Here is a 21,677-nt window from a genome sequence, read left to right on the forward strand (position 1 = left end):
AAAAACATGTTTCAGCTTTGCCCCCTCAACTATATAAATGTAGTTGTCAGTGTGTTAACATAGCACAGGGCACAATACTGGACTCCACCCAGCCAGAAGGAATCTAATTCAGAACTAGAAAGCAAGGAGCTTGCCTAGAAATGAACAGAATGAGACAATGAATGACAGAGGACATGGGTGAGTGGCCTTTGGTTGACAGGATTGGTCATTATTTCCTAGTGCCTCACTAAAATTTGGGAGGAAAATTTAGTTCATCATCAAGTACAGTATTTGCCACACAGTAGGCAAAAAGCACAGGTGACCTGAATAAAATTGATTTTGTTTTAAAAGCTGCTGAACACCAGAACATGGTTCCATTTTCAATGCCAACATACGCTCTGGTTAATTATGAATCGTGGTTGTAGTTATAGTTCTTATGTCTGTGCAGGGCAGCAATACGGAGGTCAATGGGAGGTGGCAAGTGAACTCCTGCTTTTCATTTTTTTGGCAAATGTCGACTTGATTCTATTTATCTGAGGAATTAAATGGGCACAATTAAGTTAGAAAGCATGTTAATTAAAAAAAAATCTACCACCAACCTACTTTTTCTTGAGTCTCTCTCTAATGATCATCATTTGGAAGCTTGCAAGGCATTATCCTGAGAACGGTAATACTAAGAAAGTATCAACAGCCTCTGCCTCCCGGGAATTTTTATAGTGCCACCGGAGCAAAGCGATACACAAAACCACCTATGAATGTAGGTATATGTGTACGTACCCGGATCAATAATCACACAAATATCATTTGGCAAGAATCAGGTATTGATGCCGTTAGCTGAAAGTCCCGAGGAGGGATGTCAACTGGTCTTGGAGGGAAGGTTAGACCGCACGGTGGGGATACATGGAGAATTCTTAGCAGGGCAAAGGTGTCAGAATCTGAAGTAATGATAGAGGACGCACTCCTTCACATACCTTGCCCGAATTTCAGCAAATTGTGACTTGTTGAATTCAGTTTCTGAGGCTCTCGGATGTACTGCTTTTAAACAGAGATACTGTACTTTTCCTCAGTCAAGTGGCATTTCCAGACCCCTATTCCACTGAAGTTCCTTGTGACCAGTGTCCCAAGCAGAGCTGACCATACCTCAAACGCTACTTCAGAGAGAAAAGTTTGAAGTACCTCTGGAGGGGGCAGGGGCGGGAAACTGGAAGTCACATAACGCCTACTATCTATGTGTCTGCCCCGTTGTAAACGCCCCCTCCCATGTATATAGTACTATACTATATTTTACTGTAGTTCTTCCAACAGGCAGATTCTGTTAGTAGCTCGGTATACCGTAGGGAAACAGAGGTACAAAGAGGCGAAGTAACTTGCCCGCCCAGCTAGGAGACGGGACTCAGATTCAGGCAGTCTGGCTTCAGAGTCAGAGCTCGCCTGAGTGCAGACTGAGTAACCATATAAAACTCGCGCAGAAACCAAAGCGCGCGCACGTGCGCGCACACGGGAACCCCGAGCTTGTGGAAGAATGGATGCAACGCTGGCGACACAGCGAAATCTTCCTCCCTAATTTTAAGTGCGGTCTTTTCCGTAAGGAAACCAAAGCAGACACACAACTGAGCTGAACAGTTTTAGAACGTTGTTATTACTGTACTCGGTAGTCCTTGCCTGTGATCTGGAGTGAAAAGAGCAAACCTACAGAAGTTGTCATTGAATGCACTCGCAGAACCGCGTTTGGTGGGGTGAAGATGACCTAAAGCAGTCTCAGTGGGCGTGGACGGGGGCGTGTGGGGAAAGGGTTAAGGTGGTGTGCAGCAACTCGGTCCAGTTCAGAAACTTCTCTGGGGAGCCCAACTGCGGCGTCCCCCGCGGACCTTGCTGCGAGGCCCGCGGTAACAGGATGCTGCGCTTGAGGTGCTCGCGCCCTGCTTTGTGCGGTGGGCAAGAGCCAATAGGGAGCGAGGCAAAAACTGGGTGCAGTCAACTCGGAAAGGGGGCGAGGAGACCCGTGGGAGGAGCGGGGGCGGGGAGAGGGAGGGGCGGAGAAGAGGCCGGCGCTGAGCGCGCGCAGCGCCCCTGACAGTCCAGGGGGAAGTCGCGGGGAGCGGGCCTCGGAGCCCAGGGGCCGGCGCGGGGAGGCGGGCGCCGGGCGGGGGTTTGCCGGCCGCCACCGCGCGTGACGTAGCGCCGGGCAGGGCGTTATCAGCTGCGGGCCCACAGCGAGCGACTCGCGGTGCAGTGGACGGCGCCGCTCGGGCCGGACGGCTGCAGCCCGCGGAGACCGCGCGCTCCTAGCCGCCGCCGCCGCGTTCTTTGCGGGGCAGCATGAGCTCGCGGCCGCAGCTCTAAGCTCCCCGCTCCTCCGCCCGGACGGCCCGGCTGAGGTGACGGGTGCTCTCTGCAGGGCTGGGGGCCATGAAGCCGAGTTCGGCCGGGACGGCAAAGGAGCTGGAGCTGCAGGCGCCGGCCCGGGGCGAGCAGCGCGCGGTGGAACCCGAGGGGCGCTGGCGGGAGAAGGGCGAGGCTGACTCTGAGCGACAGCGCACCCGGGAGCGGCAGGAGGCCACGCTGGCCGGGCTGGCGGAGCTGGAGTACCTGCGCCAGCGCCAGGAGCTACTGGTCCGGGGCGCCCTTCGTGGGGCTGGGGGCGCGGGTGCCGCCGCGCCCCGTGCCGGGGAGCTGCCGGGGGAGGCGGCGCAGCGTAGCCGCCTGGAGGAGAAGTTCTTGGAGGAGAACATTTTGCTGCTTCGGAAGCAGTTGGTAGGTCGTGCCTGGAGGTAGACGAGTCGGGGTCAGGCAGGTGACCTGAGGTGGGCGCCTGGGTGCTTCTGGCGGGGGAAATTTGGAGGTTTCCGGGACCCCCGTCCTCTTCGACCCCGTTCCTGCGTGTGCTCGCTTTGTGTCAGGTGGGGGGCGGGGGTCCGCCTTCCCTTCGGGATTCTTGGAGAGGCCTGGTTTTAACCCTAACTCTCTCTAGTTAGACAAATGAATGCATGTCCTCTCCCCGAAGGTTTGCAAACCCCTCATTTAAAATGCCATTTCATTTGGAGGTCGTTTTAGCTTGATGTCCTCCCGCCGAGAGGGGACAAAAGCCGAGGAGGGGGCCTGTGGCGTGGTTAACTGTCCAATGCTGAATTTTACGATTACCCGGAATCGCACGTAGGAGCCCTGCCCCTCCCAGGCTCTCGCCAGCATGCCAGCTTTTGCTTGGGCTGCTGCTTAATTTCAAATAGAAGCCCTTTGTATAAGGCAGCTAAAAGACGCAGCTGATGGAAATTTGGCCGGAGGAAGTGCCCCCTCCTCTCATATTTTCTACGTACTGCTAGTTGAGACTGGGAGTGGAGGCGGGAGAAGAGAGAAGCTGCTCTCAGGGAGCATTTATGTTACGGGATTTCTGCTCGCGCTGCTGTCAGTCTGTGTCATCTTCATTAATGGGGAAGGAAAAGAACTTGGGGCTTCATGTGTTAGTGAACAGCTTTTGACCTCCGCCTCGGAATGATGGCGGCAGCTTTGTTTCAGGGACCTCAAAAATGTAGTTTTGAAAGCAACAGCAGCAGAAAGGGAAAAAAATCCTTATCAGACCATGTGATACTATCTGAAACTAGACACAGGCTAGATAATGTCCCTCCTACAACAAGGAATGTTGTGATGCTCCGTGGTTGTCAAGTGTTTTCTTGTATTATCTCTTTTCAGATAAGTTCTCTCTTTTGAGCAACAAAGTGACTTCCCTTGGTAGGTTCATTTTCCCTGAAGAAACTCATCCTAGCAAACAAGCCTATGGTTTATGCTCAAGTTTTGTAAGTCAGAGGACACATAGGGGTAGTAATTCATATGCACCTACTTTGTAAGGGTGTATGCGCATCACGGTTTGTGTTATACCACTGTTTGGGCATTTTACCTTGTTTCATCGGTCGCAGACCAGGTTTGTATGTGACATTGATTTGAGCCAATTCTTGCCAGCTATGCCTGGTCATTGACATTTTATGCATTGTCTTGTACAATAGCACCTTTCTGTCTTTATGAATCTCAGGATTGTAAGTGGCACATTCCTGTTGTCCTCTGGAGGGGAGCAAGGCAGCACGTCAGGAGAATTCCAGTCTAGTCCGTGTTTGTGGTCCTGTTTTCATGCCTAGACTTTCCTGATTTGAACCAGATGCCTTTTCCCCTCCAGCTATAGGAGGAAGCGCTAGGTGGCAGTGTGAGTTAGCAGTGCAGGTCTGTCAGCTTTGGAAACCCGAGCTGAGTTCAAATCTTGATGGACCTTCCCTTGAGGGTTTTGAATTCTGCCAGCTCACATTTTACTTGGCACTGGCTATTAGTATTAGTTTCTCACTTTCAAAGGCCCTAGGACTGATTAAACTCCACAAAGCAGCTAATAGAAAACAAAGCTCTGCAGGACATTTGGCCAGCAAATCTCACCTAAGTAAGACTATAGGAAATCTGTTACACTCTGACTTCAAATTAAAGAGTCCACTGTTAGACACTGTTCTGTAAAAAATTGGCTGCACACAGGAGATTTTATAAAATCTCAGTGCATTTTGTGTTATCCTTACCTATAAAAGTTTGTACACATCAGTTGAAACTAAAAGCAAGTCTTGTTTATATGAAGAAACTTTATAGCATCATAAAATGTGAGCAAGTGGAATTAAACTTAGGACATATACTTGAAGTTTTTCTTTATTTCACATCATCCAATAAAATTCTTGGTTTGGGGAGATTTAGTGGACTCTCTAGGTGGTGATTTGAAGACAGCACAGACTTTCTAGTTCTTTGTGTTCATTTTTTCTTTCTTCATTTCTTTCTAATCAGAACTGTTTGAGGAGAAGAGATGCTGGTTTGCTGAATCAGTTACAAGAACTTGACAAGCAGATAAGTGACCTGAGACTAGATGTGGAAAAGACATCTGAAGAGCAGCATCTGGAGACAGACAGCCGGCCCAGCTCAGGTGAGTGAGCGTGAGGACAGGGTTCTGCACCCTGGAGCTCTGCCTTGCCCCCTTGGTCCCGGTGCTTAATGTTCCCAGGCCTGCAAATAAATGGCAATGGAGTTTGTTTCTAGTGCCGAGAGAATACAGAACCAGTCCGCCTGTCATTCAGTTGCATGAGAGGGAACTAAAACCAGATTACGAAATTTTTAATAATGAGATTGATCTGACTGGAGTCCCCTGAGTTTAAAAATAAAAGCTTCTATTCAAATTTCTGGGAGAGCGGACCTCCTTTGAAACTTGAGAAAGTCAGAACTGGGCTAGAAAATTAGTCACACTTCAACTTCCTGAGACTACTTCAAAGTTTGTTTTTTTTTTCCTTTTAAACCATTTGGCTCTTTAAATAGATTTGTTTTTTCTTTAAGTTATTCTTTCTGAAACGCTCACGATAACGTTGAGGGTTTGACACATCTAAGTCTCCTTGGACATCTTTAAAGGTTGGGTCAAGGAGGAAGGTCATGAGAGTAACTTTGAAATGTACCCACAGTTATGAGCTCTTTGCTTTTTTCTAAGGATTGCTTGAAATAAAACCATAAAATCAGGACACTTAGACCATAGAGCCAGAATTGCTCCCCCCCTAAAAAGTCTCCCTTTCCTACCTTTTCTCAATGATTATCCCTTTTCCTTTTGCACAAATGTGTGTTGTTGTATGTTGTAGTTTTAATTCCAAATGGCATTTTTATTTGTAGGGTTTTATGAGCTCAGTGACGGGGCTTCGGGATCCCTTTCCAACTCCTCTAACTCGGTCTTCAGTGAGTGTCTGTCCAGCTGCCATTCCAGCGCCTGCTTTTGCAGCCCCTTGGAGGCAACCTTGACTGTCTCAGATGGTTGCCCCAAATCTGCAGGTAAGCCTTTGTTTTAGAGTTAGTACATGTTTAAAACATTTTTTTATTTATTCATTTTTTTAGACAGTGAGAGGATGGGGCCGGGGGAGAGAGACACATCATTCCACTGATTCGTGCATTCATTGGTTGCTTCCTTTATGTGCCCTGACCAGAGACTGAACCCACAGCCTTGCTGTATCAGGATGACGCTCTAACCACCTGAGCTACCCAGCCAGGGCCGAGAATCAGCATACACTTCTGTAATTTGAAGGGGTCAAAGATTCTTTAAAGATTACATTGCTTCAACACCTTCTACGGATGAAAATGAAAAACAGAGGCTCCGAGAATTTCATCTTGCTGCATTTAGTGCTATAGTTGCGTCCAGAGCCAAGATGACTACTATTCTATCCTCATTGGGTGCCACTTGGCTTTCTATTCAGCTTATCTTTAGAAAATCCTGTCTCAGCATTAAAGGTCTTGAGCTCTGTTTCTGAGCCTTTGCTTAACAGGCTTTGTTAGGCGTTAACTTGTTTGCATTTTCTTTTGAAAACCACTTTCGATCTGTTTTCTTCTTTCTTTAATCATTCAAAGCTAAAGCTTACATTAAGGTACATTAAGTTAAATATATCTGTCAGCTTGGTGGAGGGCTGCTTGGCACTTCAGGGAGCAGTGGCCCTTCCATGTTCTCCAGAATGCTTTGTGTGATGACAGCTCTCCTTTTAGCAGGTGGTTAGGACAAGATCCCCTTAGGCCGTGTGCCATTGTTCTTCATACTGGGCCGACCTTGCAGGTACTTCCTAAGAGAAGCATTGTTGGTACCGGAAAAGTTTCTGCATTTCTGCTCCGCCTCACGCACTGTGCTGGAGGGCCTGCATACGTTTTTCTCCTTTGAATCCTCCCAACAGTTCTGCAGGGTGCAGGTGTTGTTGGCTCCATTTTTTTCTGTATCAGAAAAGGAGGTCTAGTGACGTTAGGTAAGCTGTTTAAGGCTAAATAGCTAGTGAGTGGCAAAGGCAGGATTCAAGCTCGGGACTAACCGCCAAGCCCATGTTTTTCCATCACACAACACCAAGGGAATGCGGAAGTTGTGTTCAGCCTTTTCCTCGAAAAGAGAAATTTGGTTCTCAGACGCTGTTTGTCAGAGGCTTCTCCTCTGCCGAATGGCAGAGTTCTTGCTGAAACTCGGCACTCCGTGCTTAGCTTTGCTTCATTCAATTCCTCAGAAGAGCAGAGATGTAGGGGCACCAGAGGAGCTGAAAGTGCTGTCACAAGTCTCTGCATTCCTGGTCTGTCTGTGTTCCCCACCTGGGTCTAAGGCTAGATTTTAGAGTCCAGGCAATGAAAACATCAAACAACTGAGGCTGCTAATTGGCGGTGTCTTTGTATTTGTACAGTGTGCATTGTCAGCAGCAATCATTTGGGGAAGCACAGATCAGTTTATCTAGAGTGTCTGGGCCTCAAGTTCATTGGTAATTGCTTCCCTTCACTCTGCAGATCTGGTTTCAGAGGGAAACTTTAAAACCCATTAAAGGCACTTTGGTATGGGTTTCCCTGGAAGACAGACCCCTCTTCGGAATGCCACATCTTCACATCTCATAATTGAGACAGTTCGGCTTGGGGGCTGGGGGGTCTGCCTTGTTCCTTAACTCTAAGTAGGGAAAAGGGACATATGGTAAAGTATGAGTTAATGTGGCTTTAAGCAAGGCAGATAGAGTATATAGTAGAGGAGGAGGGATGGGTAAGGATATTAGCAGGAGAGGCTTCTGTTTGCAATAAGCTGTTTATTGGGAGTGGAGGTAGAGGGTGGGGACATGGCACTTTTATTTTATAATGATCATTTCCTTACAAATGAATGATATTATTTCTGGGTCTAGACTATATATTCCCTGAGACTGCTAATTGTCACTGAAATTCATGGAGCTTTTCCTTAAACAATTAGCATAGAAGGTTTTCAGTACTGAGTAAATAAATATAATGGAGGAAAAACTAGTGATGAAAACTTTGATTTTTCTCTAACTGAAGGTTATTAAAGAGATTTGAAATTCACATTATTCACTAAGATAAGAGATCAAAATCATTTAATTAAGCAAGAAAACTGTATTTCATTATATTTTGGCATCTTCATTTTTTTTGAGATGTGGAAAATGTTTATTAATACCACTACTCAGTCTTTTAAAACTTTATCAAGAATTCATTCTTCTTTAAAAAATACTATGTTTTGTTAGTGTAATTATTAAAAATATAAGGTAAATATTATTGAAATTTGCTTAATTTCCCTGACCTTTCAATTGACAGTTATATTTGAACATAATGTTGAGAATTAGGTCTAAAAATTTCAAAATGAGGAGAAAGCTCATAGAATAGTTTATCTAAAGGATTTTAAAGAGAAACCAAAATAGAACAGAGAGGAAATTCTTAGAGAAAGAATGACTCAGAAAACACATTTTTCCAGTTTAGAAATGAAGTACATATTTATTGAAAAATTAGAAAACAGAACACAAGAAAGTAAACCACTTACTTTCTCACCACACTGAACTATTACAATTAGCATCTGAGGCTCACCTCAGACTTTTCTTTGCAGCTACACAATCTTAATAAAATTATAACTACAGTCTGTCATTATCATGATGTTTACTACACTTCAAAGTGTTCCCCATGTTTTTCAGTCGTTTGAAAACATTTTTAAAAGATTTTATTTACTTATTTTTAGAGAGAGGGGAAGATGGAGAGAAAGAGATGGAAAGAAACATCAGTGTGTGGCTGCTTGTCACACATCCCTACTGGGGACCTGGCCCACAACCCAGGCATGTGCCCTGACTGGGAAACGAACCCACTGCCCTTTGGTTCCCAGGCCCCCACTTAATCCATTGAGCTACACCAGCCAGGACTAAAAGAATTTAATGGCTGAATATTTTTCTTTCAGAGGCTTCTGCTGTTTAACAGCATTATATCTTATTAAAAATTTTTTATTAAATATTTTTCCCTCCTCCAGTTTCTGCACTGTATGTAAAATAGTAAAGTAGCTCGTGGAGTATTTGTTGATTCTTTGGCATTCTGTTTCTCTACTCATGAATTTGTCTTCCTAGAAATTGGCCAGAGTCAAGCTGGTGCTGACCAGTTCATTTCTTCAGAGTGTACCTTTAAATGTTTTTCAGATCTCATAGGATGGTTGGACTATACAGAAGGCCACTGTGAAGACCAGGCCTCAGAGGCAGTGTGCTGTTTCCCCTCCACACCACAATTTAATCCCCTTGGTGTCATTGCAGATGTGAATCCCAAGTACCAGTGTGATCTGGTGTCTAAAAACGGAAATGACGTCTATCGCTATCCCAGTCCACTTCATGCAGTGGCCGTGCAGAGCCCAATGTTTCTCCTTTGCTTGACGGGCAACCCTCTGAGGGAAGAGGAGAGGCTGGGGAACCATGCCAGTGACATTTGTGTTGGATCTGAGCTGGATGCTGTCAAGACAGACACTTCTTTACCATCGCCAAGCAGTTTGTGGTCTGCACCCCATCCTTCATCCAGTAAGAAAATGGATGGCTACATTCTGAGCTTGGTCCAGAAAAAAACACACCCTGTAAGGACCAACAAACCCAGAACCAGTGTGAACGCTGACCCCACGAAGGGGCTTCTGAGGAAGGGGAGTGTTTGTGTCAGAGTGACCGGGGGCATCTCACAGGGCAATAGTGGGAACGTCAAGAATTCTAAACAGGCGCCTTTGCCCTCTGGTGGAATCCCCTCTTTGGACAATGGGACATTCTCCCCACTGAAGCAGTGGTCAAAAGAATCAAAGGTAGAACAACTGGAAAGCAAGAGGTTGCCCCTGCTAGAGGGCTGCGCCCCGAGCGCTGTTCCTGAACTTCAAAGTAAGCATCTGCCCAAAAATGCCAAGCCAGCTGCCCAGGAACAGGCTCGGTGTCCTGGTGCTGTGACAGGCGAGGCCCCTAAAGAAAGCAGTCAGATCCCAGCTGCCTCTCCAAAAGAGAGCCCTGGGAGAGTCCTCGCCCCGGTGCAAGAGAACAAAGTTGTCCAGCCACTGAAAAAGATGTTACAGAAAAATGGCCTGCAGGTGGCCCCTCCAGTCGGGCCCCCTCCTGCCCCTCCTGCCCCACTGTCCTCAGCTTTCCCCGCAGAAGAGCGGCCTGCCCTGGATTTCAAAAGCGAGGGCTCTTCTCCAAGTCTGGAGGAAGCGCCTCTGGTGAAGGCACACCTCGTCCCTGGTCAGCAGCCAGGTGCCCGGCCACACCGGGGCGCCCGGACTGCTGCTGGCCCGCGGGGCTCCGCCCTGAAGCACAGGGCCCAGCTTCTCCATGGCCCAGATGGTGCCTTGCCCACTGTGAGGGAGAAAACCCGGGTGGCCAGCAAAAAATGTCGGTTCCCTGATGACGTGGATACAAATAAGAAACTCAGGAAGGTCTCGGCCAAGGGGAGGAGGAGTGGAGGCGGCCAGGCCGAGGCAGGTCTCCCCGGCCGGCCGCTGGGAGCTGCGCACCGGGTCGGGAGCAGGGTTCATGGCCACGGCCGGGAGGCGGTGGTGGCCAAGCCCAAGCACAAGCGAATGGACTCGCGGCGTTGGAGGTCAGCTGCGGAGATGTCCTACGAAGAAGCCCTACGGCGTGCGCGACGCGCCCGGCGAGAGAATGCAGGCCTGTACCCGGCTGCCGTGGCGCTGCCCTACACCAGCCCCTATGCCTACGTGGCCAGCGACTCTGAGTACTCGGCCGAGTGCGAGTCCCTCTTCCACTCCACCGTGGTGGACACTAGTGAGGACGAGCAGAGCAACTACACCACCAACTGCTTTGGAGACAGCGAGTCCAGCGTGAGCGAGGGCGAGTTTGCCGGGGAGAGCACCAGCACCAGCGACTCGGAGGAAAGCGGGGGTCTGATCTGGTCCCAGTTCGTCCAGACGCTTCCGATTCAGACGGTCACAGCCCCAGACCTTCACAACAACCCCACCAAAACCTTTGTCAAAATTAAGGCTTCGCATAACCTCAAAAAGAAAATCCTTCGCTTTCGGTCTGGCTCTTTGAAGCTGATGACGACGGTTTGAGTCATACCATGGGTGTAGAAAGTGTTTTTTTTCTAGTGACTGAAGGAAAGGTGGTGTCTTAGTTTTTTGTGTAATAATTTCACGGGATGCTTTCCTTTTGTTAAGATAAAACCGAAGTAAATTATATCTCTTCATTATATATGGACACTAGTGCCTTTAATGGAAGGTAAAGAATGTTTCGCTGGTTAGAAGTAAATATTGAGGTTTTTTAATGGTGTGATAGTGAGTGAATTTTTGTGGTATCAGCTGATTTTTAAATTCCCTGAGCATCTGTGAAGGCACAGGTTTTGATGTTCAGGTCTTACTGGGATGAGACCTGTTGACTGAAGGTCATGTAGATGGAATTATAGGAGATACATTTGCTTCTTGGTGCTTCCCAGCAGGGTCTCCATGAGGGCTTTCCTATAAGGCATCACATGATTGTGTGAAGTAGGTATGAAGGACAGTGGTTGTTTTTGTGATTTTTTTAGGAGAGTCTTCGTGTCTCAGATCTACCCCTCTCTTCTCTTCTCAGAAGTGGTTTACTGGACTCAGAACTTGAAAATGACTCCCTAAATCCACAGGTCTGGGGATCTGGATGGGGAGGCCAATAATACCTTAAGGGATTCACTGAACTTTTGCCATATTTGGTGCCTAGGCCCTGGTTACACGAACCATTTCTAGGGCCATTGACCCCACATTTTGATGCCTCTTTTCTTCCTAATTTGCAGCAGATCCAGCCATTCCTCCCTTGGAGGACTTGCCCTTAGGAGAATTCTGCTCCTTGGGTGCAGAGAAATTTACCCCTCATGAAATAACCCTGGGCATGACCCCAACCCCATAACTGCTCATGGAGCACTCTGCCACCCAAGCATTGGCCCGAACACGTTAGTGCAATTCAGTCCAGATCGGACCACCAACCCTCTCTGAAAGGGCTCAAGAAAAGTTTTTGGTAAAACAGTATTGTGTAAAATTGCTATTTTAAATACCAACATATGCATGTTTTGTGCATGAGTAGTATTTGTTTTGATATTCCTGTTGATGTTAAATTTACTGTATGATATAAACGGTATGTGTTTTTATATATCATTGTGTAAATTTAATATAACATTATATGCTGTAATAAATGATTTGTTTTACTGCTGTTAAGTTTGTTATTTGGGTATAAAAACAGATGTTTACACCTATAAATCTTGTACTGATTTTGTGGGGTTTATATTAGGCCTATTCTAGCATTAGAATATCATTTGCAGTAATTAAGGCAGGTTTTAAGACCTTTCCAATCGATGGTAAGCTGAAGGAAAAGCAAACTACTTCTTTAGAATAGTAAGGTACTTCTTTAAAATTTAAGGTAAAGTTGTTGGATGCTTAAGGAAAATATTTCTGAGAAGAATTTCCTTACCCTCCAACTTTTTAGTAGAAAATGTTTATAACATGGAAACATTGAAAGAGTAGTACAATAAACACCCGTATGGATACCGCCTCGATTCAGCTATTGCTAACATTTTGCCATTCTTGCTTTAACTCTGTATTTATGAGCTTAAACCATAGTGCTGGTTTCGTGGGTCAAAGAGAGATTTTGGTAATCCTCCCTCTTCCTGCCACACAGCTGTACAATTTTGAAGTAAATTTCAGGCACCATGATATTTCATCTCTAAAAACTAGTGTATTTCCTAAGGACAAGAAGATTCTCTTGTATAACCTCAATATCATGACATACACCCAAGGAAAACTGACAATTCTTAATATCAAAATTTTAATATCTTCAAAATTTCCAGGTTGTTTCAAGAGTTTTTAATAGCTCTCTCCCCTTTTCCCTCAATCAGGATTCAATCAATGTATGCATTGTATTTGGTTGTAGATTTCTAGTCTATTTAGTCTAGAATGGTCTTCTCATGTTTTTTTTTTAATGACATTGGTTTTAAAGTCAAGATAGTTGTCTTGTAAAGGGGGCTCATATTCTGGATTTAGGTGTTTCCTTATGTTTTCTTAACATCTGTTTGCTGTGAACTGTAAGGCTGGAATGGATTCAGTCTAACCATTCCTGGCAAGAAGACTTTACTAGTGATCTTGTGTGCTTATATTGCTTCCCATCAAAGAAAATAATATCAGGTTGCTCTGCTATTACTGAATTTAAGAGTGATCCCTTGGCTACGTTGGTAAACAGACTTTTTTCATTGTAAAGTTTTTTTCCTCTCTTCAAGTGTTTGGTATTTGTGCGAGATGATTTGGTGCCGTGAGGATATCCTGTTTTTCACAAGGGCTTACATTGCTGATCTTCCACTGAACCAGTTACTGCCTTGGGAATGCAAAATGGTAGTTTTCTAAGTATGTTTTTATACTTTTACTAGTTGACATTCTACAACAAAGAGCTTTTTAAAAAATATCACTATGAACTCATGGATTTTTGTTCATTTGATATGTTACAATCACCTACGGTTATTGCTTTCTTTTTAATGCTCAACATGTCTGAAATTTGGCCAGGACAAGGATAAATTTTGTTAAAAAGAAACTGTAGAATCAAGAAAACTGTACTTGAACAACAGTTTTTAAAAAACTATAGAATCAGCTCATTCTTGTAACTCACATTTGTTTTCATATGTACTTAAAATGAAATTTTCAAATGCTAAATTTCAATGTAACACAAATCTCTTAACTATTTGTTATTCAATTCTGTCCTAGAAATTTTTTCTTTTCCTATGCTTTATATATCTCTTATCTCCAAGCAGGCTTTTAACTATAGAACACAGCAAATTATTTCCTCACTGCTTGTAAAGGTAAGACTTCCCCCCCCCAAAAAAAGACATCTAATTTTTAGTAAGACATCTTAAATTTTTTTTAAAAAGATTTTATTTATCTTTTACAGGGGAAGGGAAGGGGAGGGGAGAAATATCAATGCGTGGTTGCCTCTCATGCGTCCCCCGCTGGGAACTGGCCTGCAACCCAGGCATGTGCCCTGACTGGGAATCGAACCATGATCATTTTTTTCGCAGGGCCGTGCTCAATCCACTGAGCTACACCAGCCAGGACATCTTAAATTTTTTAAAAATTTTAATTTTTTAGAGAGGGAGGAGGATAGAGAAACATCAGTTTGTTGTTCTACTTGTGCATCCATTGGTTTCTTCTTGCATGTGCCCCAATGGGAGATCCAACCCACAGCTTTGGTGTATTGGGACAGCACTAGCCAACTGAGCTGCCCGGCCATGGTCAAGACATCTTTTCAGGAAGACATCTCTGACAACTCAGCTCTTCAAAATATACAGTCTTGTCTTTTAGTACTTCCATGTTTTTCAGTGAAACCAGTCATCCTGCTTTGACTAGAATTTCTTTGCCAGATTAAATCTTAAGCCAAGTGCAAGCGAGGGATGATCTCACCATCTTTTCTGAGGTTGTGGTCCATTCTCTTTGGGGGCAGCCTATCAAGTTTATTGTGTAAGGCAGCAGGGACCCACAGTCAGTTCTTGAATCGTTTCCAAGTTGTTCTCAGTGAGTATTATTCTCAGAGGGGATGCTTTCTGAAAACCAGCTTCTGAATAATTACGTTTTAGGTAACAAAATGCTGAAGGAAGAGAGTGTGAAAACGGGATCTTTTTCGAGCACCCTGGGTTTGTCCTCTGTTTATTGCTTGACTTCCCTGTAGCTAGCAGTTGTACTGCACTTGGAAATTTGGGTTTTGTACATTACTTTCAAAGACAAATAGCCGCTATTTTGGTTGCAAACAAAAGAGCTCTTTAAAATATTTCCCTTTATTTAAATAAATTACAAATGTTCATTGTCAGAAAAAGTGTATCTGAACAATACACAGGTGTTTAAACTCTTCCCTTCATCCTCCTTAAATCCTACTCTTCAATAAGTTTGGTGTATTTATTTCCATACTCTTATGTGCATACAAATATATAACCATTGCATTTTTCCATCAAAATGAAGTCTCAATCTATATGTTACTTTGTAACTTGCTTTCTTCGTTTCAGGGACCTGTAAGTGGATATAACTCCCAATTCTTTTAAAAAATATATTTTATTGATTATGCTATTATAATTGTCCCAATTTTTCCTCATTGCCCGCCACTCCACCAAGTACCCTCCGCCCAGTAACCCCCATTCCCTCTGGCAGTTCCCCCTTAGGTCATGTCCATGGGTCATATATATATAAATTCTTTGGCTTCTTCCTTTCCTGTAGTGTTCTTAACAAACCCTGTCTGTTCCATACCTACCAATTTGTGCTTCTTAATACCTGCATCTCTCCCCCTTCTCCCTTCCCCCTCCTGACTAGTAACCTTCCAAATGCTCTCCATATCTATTATTGTGTTTCTGTTCCAATTGCTTAGTTTGATTTTTAGATTCAATTGTTGGTAGTTGTGAATTTATTGCCTTTTTAATATTCATAGTATTGATCTTTTTCTTTAAAAAGTCTAACATTTCATATAATAATGGCTTGGTGATGATGAACTCCTTTACTTTTACTTTGTCTGGGAAGCACTTTATCTGCCTTTCCATTCTAAGTGATAACTTTGCTGGATAGGGTAATCTAGGTTGTAGGTCTTTGCTTTTCATCACTTTGAATGCTTCTTGCCACTCCCTTCTTGCTTGCAAAGTTTCTTTTGAGAAATCAGCTGACAGTCTTATGGGAACTCCTTTGTAGGTAACTGTCTCCTTTTCTCTTGCTGTTTTTAAGATTCTCTCTTTATCTTGCCCTGGCTGGTGTAGCTCAGTGGATTGAGCGCAGGCCTTCGAACCAGAGGATCGCCGTTCGTTTCCCAGTCAGGGCACATGCCCGGGTTGCAGGCCAGTTCCCAGCAGGGGATGCAGTTCCCGGCAGGGGGCGCACGAGAGGCAACCATACACTGATGTTTCTCTCCCTCTCTCTTTCCCTTCCCCTCTAAAGATAAATAAATAAAATGTTTTTTAAAAAAAGATTCTCTCTTTATCTTTAACCTTTGCCATTTTATTTATTTATTTATTTTTTAAAAAGATTTTATTTATTTATTTACCTTTAGAGGGGAAGGAGAGAGAGAGAGAGAAACATCAATGTATGGTTGCCTTTTGTGCGTCCCCTGCTGGGAGTTGGCCTGCAGGGAACTGGCCTGCAACCCAGGCATGTGCCCTGACTGGGAATCGAACCGCGATCCTCTGGTTCGCAGGCCTGTGCTCAATCCACTGAGCTACGCCAGCCAGGGCTAACCTTTGCCATTTTAATTATGATGCGTCTTGATGTGGTCTTTGAGTCCATCTTGTTTGGGATTCGCTGTGGTTCCTGGATTTGTGCATCTATTTTCTTCACCAAATTAGAGAAGTTTTCTTTCATTATTTTTCAGATAAGTTTTCAATTTCTTGCTCTTTTTCTTCTCCTTCTGGCCCCCCTGTGATTTGAATGTTGGTATGTTTAAAGTTGTTGCAGAAGCTCCTTAGCCTATCCTTGTTTTTTTTTTTTTTTTAAGATTTTTATTTATTTATCTTTAGAGGGGAAGGGAAGGAGAGTGGAAGAGAGATATCAATGTATGGTTGCCTCTCGTGAGTCCCCTGCTGGGAACTGGCCTGCACCCCGGGGATATGCCCTGACTGGGAATCAAACCGAGATCCTTAGGTTTGCAGGCCTGCACTCAGTCCACTGAGCTACACCAGCCAGGGCCTATCCTTGTGTTTTTGATCCTTTTTTCTTCTTGCTGTACTGATGGAATGTGCTTTTTCTTCTTTATGTTCTAAATCATTGGTTTGATTGTCGTCTTCATCCTCTCCACTGTTGGTTCCCTGTAAATTTTTCTTTCTTTCACTTCATGTAACCTTCATTTCTGCCTGGGTCTTTTTAATGCTGTTGAAGTATTCAGTAAGTTCCTTGAGCATCCGAATAACCAGTGTTTTGAACTCTGCATCTGATAGATTGCTTCTCCCATTTGTTTAGTCATTTTTCTAGAGTTTTGTTCTTTCATTCGGGCCATATTTCTTTGTCTCCTCAATTTGGCAGCCTCCCTGAGTTTGTTTCTGTGTGTTAGGTAGAGCTGCCTTGACTCCCTTTCTTAGTAGCATGGCGTATTGTGGAAAAGCCACCAGTAAGTTGGATGGGCAGAGCCTTAGGTAATTGCCAGGGTGGGGCAATCATGTAAACCAGGTTGATGGAATCTCTAATATGGTGTTATTCTGTGACTCGGTGTTGGGGAGGGCTCGGGAAGGGGATAATGCCACTGCCTGGCCTCTGGAGCTTTTTTAGAAGGAAGCTGTCCCTCAGCACTTGCCCTCATGCCAGACACTTCAGTTTCTCCCTGGATGCCACTGGTTCCCTTCTAGCTACTGCCCCAGTGCTGAAGCCCAGAGGGACTGAGTCTGCATAAGTCCTAAGTCTGTTGCAGGCCCTTTAAGAGGAAACTCCTAAGAATTCTGCAATTTCTTCCATCATCCCAACCCCCACTGGTTTTTACAGCCAGAATTTATGGGGACTTACCTTCCTGGCACTGGAACCCTGGGCTAGGTGGTCTGAGGTGGGGCTGGGATCCTTGGCTCCCAAGGTATCCCTTCTGATTTTTATCCACCACGTGTGGGTATGGGGCCTTTCTGCATCTCTGCATCTCCACATCTCTGCTCCTCTGCCCCTCCTACCCACCAGTATGAATGTGACTTCTTTAATTCTTTGGTTGTTGGACTTTCATACAACTCAATTTCTGATGATTCTGGGTGATAGTTGTTTTGTAGTCTAGTTATAATTTTTGCTGTGGTTGTGCAAGGAGGTGAGCTGTGTTTACCTACACCTCTTTCTTGACTGAACCCCAATTCTTTCTTAATGGGATTCCAAGTATTTCCTTGGAAAAAGTTACCAGATTTTATGGGCTACTTATTTGCCCTGCTTAGAAAAATTCTTTTATTTAGCAACAAAAGTGTTAATTCAAGTGCTATACATTTGCACACATACTACCTTTCTAGTGTTTTTTTGTATGTGTGTGTATGTTTTGTTACTTCCTTAGTATTAAGAGTCCATTTTCAGTGGGGCATTATTGGCAGAATCTTGTGAGGCTTGACAAAAGATTTTGCTATAGGGAGAAGCTCTGTGCTAGGTGCCTCAAGGGGATCTCCAGGCTGGACCACCTTTTCAGTTAATCTCTCTCCTTTGGATTTACCTGACTACAGAGGTAATAAATTCAAATTCTAACCCCCCACGAGGATAGCTGTGGTTACATGTTTTCAGAGGAGACCCTTCCCAAGGTGGAAGAGCTTCCTAATTTTCATCCTTGGCCAACGAGTGAATTTTTCTCCTGGACCAACCTTCTATTGAATGTACAGTCCTTCGGTGCTCTCAGCAATGTGGGAGTCTCAGTCCTAAATCCTACCCTGTGAGGGCAAAGTCCTTGTCTGTGAGTGACTGTTTATACCGAAGCTACTTGCTTAAAGAAGGGACCATCAGTCTCTCCTGCTCTCCAAGAGTGGGCCAAACTTGGGTGCCTTTTTTTCCAGTGAAGTCCATACACACTCCAGAGAATGTTAATAGTTTAGGCATCATTTCTAAGTGGCTTACAGTGACATGATTGGGTTACCTAGTCTGCTATAGGGCTGGCATCAGAAACCATTGAACTACCCATTGCCTTTGCCTATGAACTGGAGTCTTATTTTCCTCTCTTATTTTTGGTACAATTTTATTGAGTACAATAAAATACACATATTTCAAGTGTATAGTTTGCTCTGTTTTGACATATGCATTACACCTGCATAATCACCACAATCAATATAACATTTTCATCATCATAAGTTTCTTTGAAGCCCTTTGCAATCCATCTCTTCCTCCACCTCATGTCCGCAGGCCACCACCAACCTGTTTTCTGCCATTATAGATTGCTCTGTATTTTCTTAATTCTATATAAATGGAATTAAACAGTGTGTACTTATTTTTGCTTGAATTTTTCATTTTGCATAGTGATATTGAAGTTTGTCCATGTTGTTGTAAGTCTCGGTAGTTTATTCCTTTTTATTGCTGAGTCGTATTCCTTTGTATAGATTTGTAACAATTTGTTTATCCCATTCAGTTGTTGATGGACTTTTGGTTTTTTTCCAGTTTGTGGCTGCTACAAATAAAGCTGCCAAGAACCTTCATGCACAAGTGTTTGTGTGGAAAAATGTCTTTGTTTCTCTTTGGTAAATACGTAGGAGTGGAATGCCTTGGTCTTATGGTAGGTGGATGTTTAATTTTTTCTGGATATTGCAAAAAGATACATTCCAAACTGTTTGTACCACTTCACATTTCTACCAGCAACATATCAGAGTTTCAGTTGCTCCATGTCCTTGCTATAATTCGTCATGCTCAGCCTTTAAAAAAAAAAAATTTTATTGATTATACCATTACAGTTGTTCTATTCCCCCCCTTCATTCCCCTCCACCCTGCACACCCCTCCCCCACCATTCTCCCCTCCTTAGTTTATAACCACGTGTCTCAAGTTCTTTAGATTCTATATTTCCCCTACTATTCTTGCTCTCCCCCTATCTACTTTCTACCTACCATCTATGCTATTTTCTGTACCTTCTCCCCCCTTCTCCTCCTCCCACTCCCCTGTTGCTAACCCTCCATGTGTTCTTCATTTCTATGGTTCCACTCCTGATCTAGCTGTCCTCTTGGTTTGTTTTTGTTTTAGGTGTGGTTGTTAATAACTGTGAGTTTGCTGTCCTTTCACTGTTCATATTTTTCATCTTCTTTTTCTTATATAAGTCCCTTTAGCATTTCATATAATAAGGGCTTGGTGATGATGAACTCCTTGAACTTGACCTTATCTGAGAAGCACTTTATCTGTCCTTCCATTCTAAATGAAAGTTTTGCTGGATAAAGCAATCTTGGCTGTAGGTCTTTGGATTTCATGACTTGGAATACTTCTTTCCAGCCCCTTCTTGCCTGTAAGGTCTCTTTTGAGAAATCCGCTGACAGTCTGATGGGTACTCCTTTGTAGGTGACTGTCCCCTTATCCCTTGCTGCTTCTAGGATTCTCTCCTTCATTTTAGTCTTGGCTAATGTAATTATGATGTGCCTTGGTGTGTTCCTTCTTGGGTCCAACTTCTTTGGCACTCTCTGAGCTTCCTGGATTTCCTGGAAGTCTATTGCCTTTGCCAGCTTAGGGAAGTTCTCCTTTATTATTTGTTCAAATAAGTTTTCCACTCGTGGCTGTTCCTCTTCCCCTTCTGGTACCCCTATAATTCAGATGTTGGAATGTTTAAAGATGTCCTGGAGGTTCCTAAGCCTCTCCTCATTTTTTTGAATTCTCATTTCTTCATTCTTTTCTGGTGGGATGTTTCATTCTTCCTTCTGGTCCATTCCATTGATTTGAGTCCCAGTTTCCTTTCCACCACTATTGGTTTCCTGTGCATTTCCCTTCATTTCAATTAGTTTAGCCTTCATATGTTCCTCTAATTTGTGACTATAATCAACCAGTTCTCTGAGCATCCTGATGACCAGTGTTTTGAACTGTGCATCTGAGAGGCTGGCAATTTCTCGGTTGCTTAGAGTTATTGGCTCTGGGGCTTTGAGTTCTTCTTGAGCCATCTTTTGGACTGTTTGTGCCTGTTACGTATCAGGATCGGAGCCCTAGGTGTTCACCAGAGCAGGGCAACTCAGTCGCTGGGTTGTGACGCTGTATGTGGGGGTGGGGTCAAAGAGGAAATATGGCGTCTTGTTTGCCGTTTCCTGCAGCTGCCACTGCAGCTGCCACCGTCACCGGGGCCTGCGCATTTCGTCCCACTGCACGAGAATGTGCCACTGCCGTCAGCCTTCCACCACTGGGTTCACCCCCTGGGGCCTGCATGGTCCGTCTCATTGTTAGGGAATGTTCGACCACGGTCAGTCTGCCCCGCACCCCAACTGGGTCCGGGCTGCCTGTGTGCCTGAGTTGGAGGATCTTTCCTGCCCGACCCTGCTCCGCTGCTGGTTCCGCCCCACTTACGGTCCCGGTTGAATGGTTTGTTGTTGTCAGACTTCCGTATAATTCAATTTTCTGTTCTTTGGCTGTGTCTTTGTTCTCCAAACCTTTGTTGTACTTAAACTTGGTTGTGCGAGAAGGCACAGTGTTTCCACCTATGCCTCCATCTTGGCGGAAGTCCAGCCTTTTTAATTTTAGCCAATCTAACGAATGTATAATGCTATCTCATTGTGGTTTTAATTTGAATTTTACTGTTGAACATCTTTGCATGTGCTTATTGGCTATCTGTATGTCTTTGGTGAAGTGTCTTTTCGAATTGTTTGTCCATTTAAAAAATTGGGTTTTGGGCCCTGGCTGGTGTGGCTCATTGGATTGAGTGCTCACCTGTGAACCTAAAGGTTGCCAGTTCAATTCCCAGTCAGAGCACATGCCTGGGTTGTGGGCTGGGTCCCCAGTGAGGCAGAGAGGCACGACAGGCAATCACACATGGATGTTTCTCTTCCTCTCTTTCTCCCTCTCTTCCCTCTGGAAATAAATAAATAACTCACTCTTTTTTTAAAGTTCAAAAGAATTGGGCTTTGAGGTTTCTTACTCTCAAATTGTAAAAGTTTGTTTTACAAATTCCATGTCAAAGTCCTTTGATAAACATTGTGAATATTTTTCCTCTGTGACCTGTCTTTTCACTTTCTTAATGGTGCCTTCTGAAGAACAAATTTTAAATTTTGATCAAGTTCAATTTCCTATTTTTTCTTTTATGATTTGTGATTTTAATGTCTCATCTAGGAAAATTCGGCCTAATCCAAAGTTGCAAAGATTTTCTTTTACCCTTTTCTAAAAGTTTTATGGTTTGAGGTTTACATATTGGTCAGTGATCTATTTGAAATTAATTTGTGGGTATGATGTGAAGTAAGGATAGATACTGGCTTTTTCAAAACAGATAGTTGGTGCGCCTACTGTTTGTTGAAATGACTTTGCCCTCTGAATAGG

The 21,677-nt window shown here is 44.2% G+C and overlaps 1 protein-coding gene across 2 annotated transcripts; it reads left to right on the forward strand.

The window, feature by feature from the left end:
* Positions 1-2,128: 2,128 nt before the first annotated feature.
* DACT1 (dishevelled binding antagonist of beta catenin 1) lies at positions 2,129-13,174 on the forward strand. 2 transcript variants are annotated; one of them, XM_037054411.1, is made up of 4 exons: positions 2,129-2,733; positions 4,783-4,918; positions 5,647-5,802; positions 8,937-13,174. In XM_037054411.1, exons 1-4 carry the CDS (start codon positions 2,389-2,391, stop codon positions 10,829-10,831), a joined length of 2,532 nt encoding a protein of 843 aa, XP_036910306.1. In that variant the 5' UTR covers positions 2,129-2,388; the 3' UTR covers positions 10,832-13,174. The 2 variants fall into 2 exon arrangements, with proteins under 2 accessions (XP_036910306.1, XP_036910307.1); XM_037054412.1 differs by having other exon boundaries at positions 2,131-2,733; positions 9,048-13,174.
* The last annotated feature ends 8,503 nt before the right edge of the window (positions 13,175-21,677 follow it).

This window comes from Sturnira hondurensis, unplaced genomic scaffold (assembly GCF_014824575.4).
Source record: "Sturnira hondurensis isolate 20B ecotype Veracruz unplaced genomic scaffold, ASM1482457v3 Scaffold0008196, whole genome shotgun sequence".
Taxonomy (NCBI): Eukaryota; Metazoa; Chordata; class Mammalia; order Chiroptera; family Phyllostomidae; genus Sturnira; species Sturnira hondurensis.

What these genes read in the sequence shown, in the direction of transcription:
- DACT1 (XM_037054411.1), top strand. Translation starts at nt 2,389, where the DNA reads ATGAAGCCGAGTTCGGCCGGGACGGCAAAGGAGCTGGAGCTGCAGGCG. An exon ending in AGACAGCCGGCCCAGCTCAG is followed by an intron (nt 4,919 to 5,646) that starts GTGAGTGAGCGT and finishes TTTTATTTGTAG; the next exon opens with GGTTTTATGAGCTCAGTGAC. An exon ending in TGGTTGCCCCAAATCTGCAG is followed by an intron (nt 5,803 to 8,936) that starts GTAAGCCTTTGT and finishes AATGTTTTTCAG; the next exon opens with ATCTCATAGGATGGTTGGAC.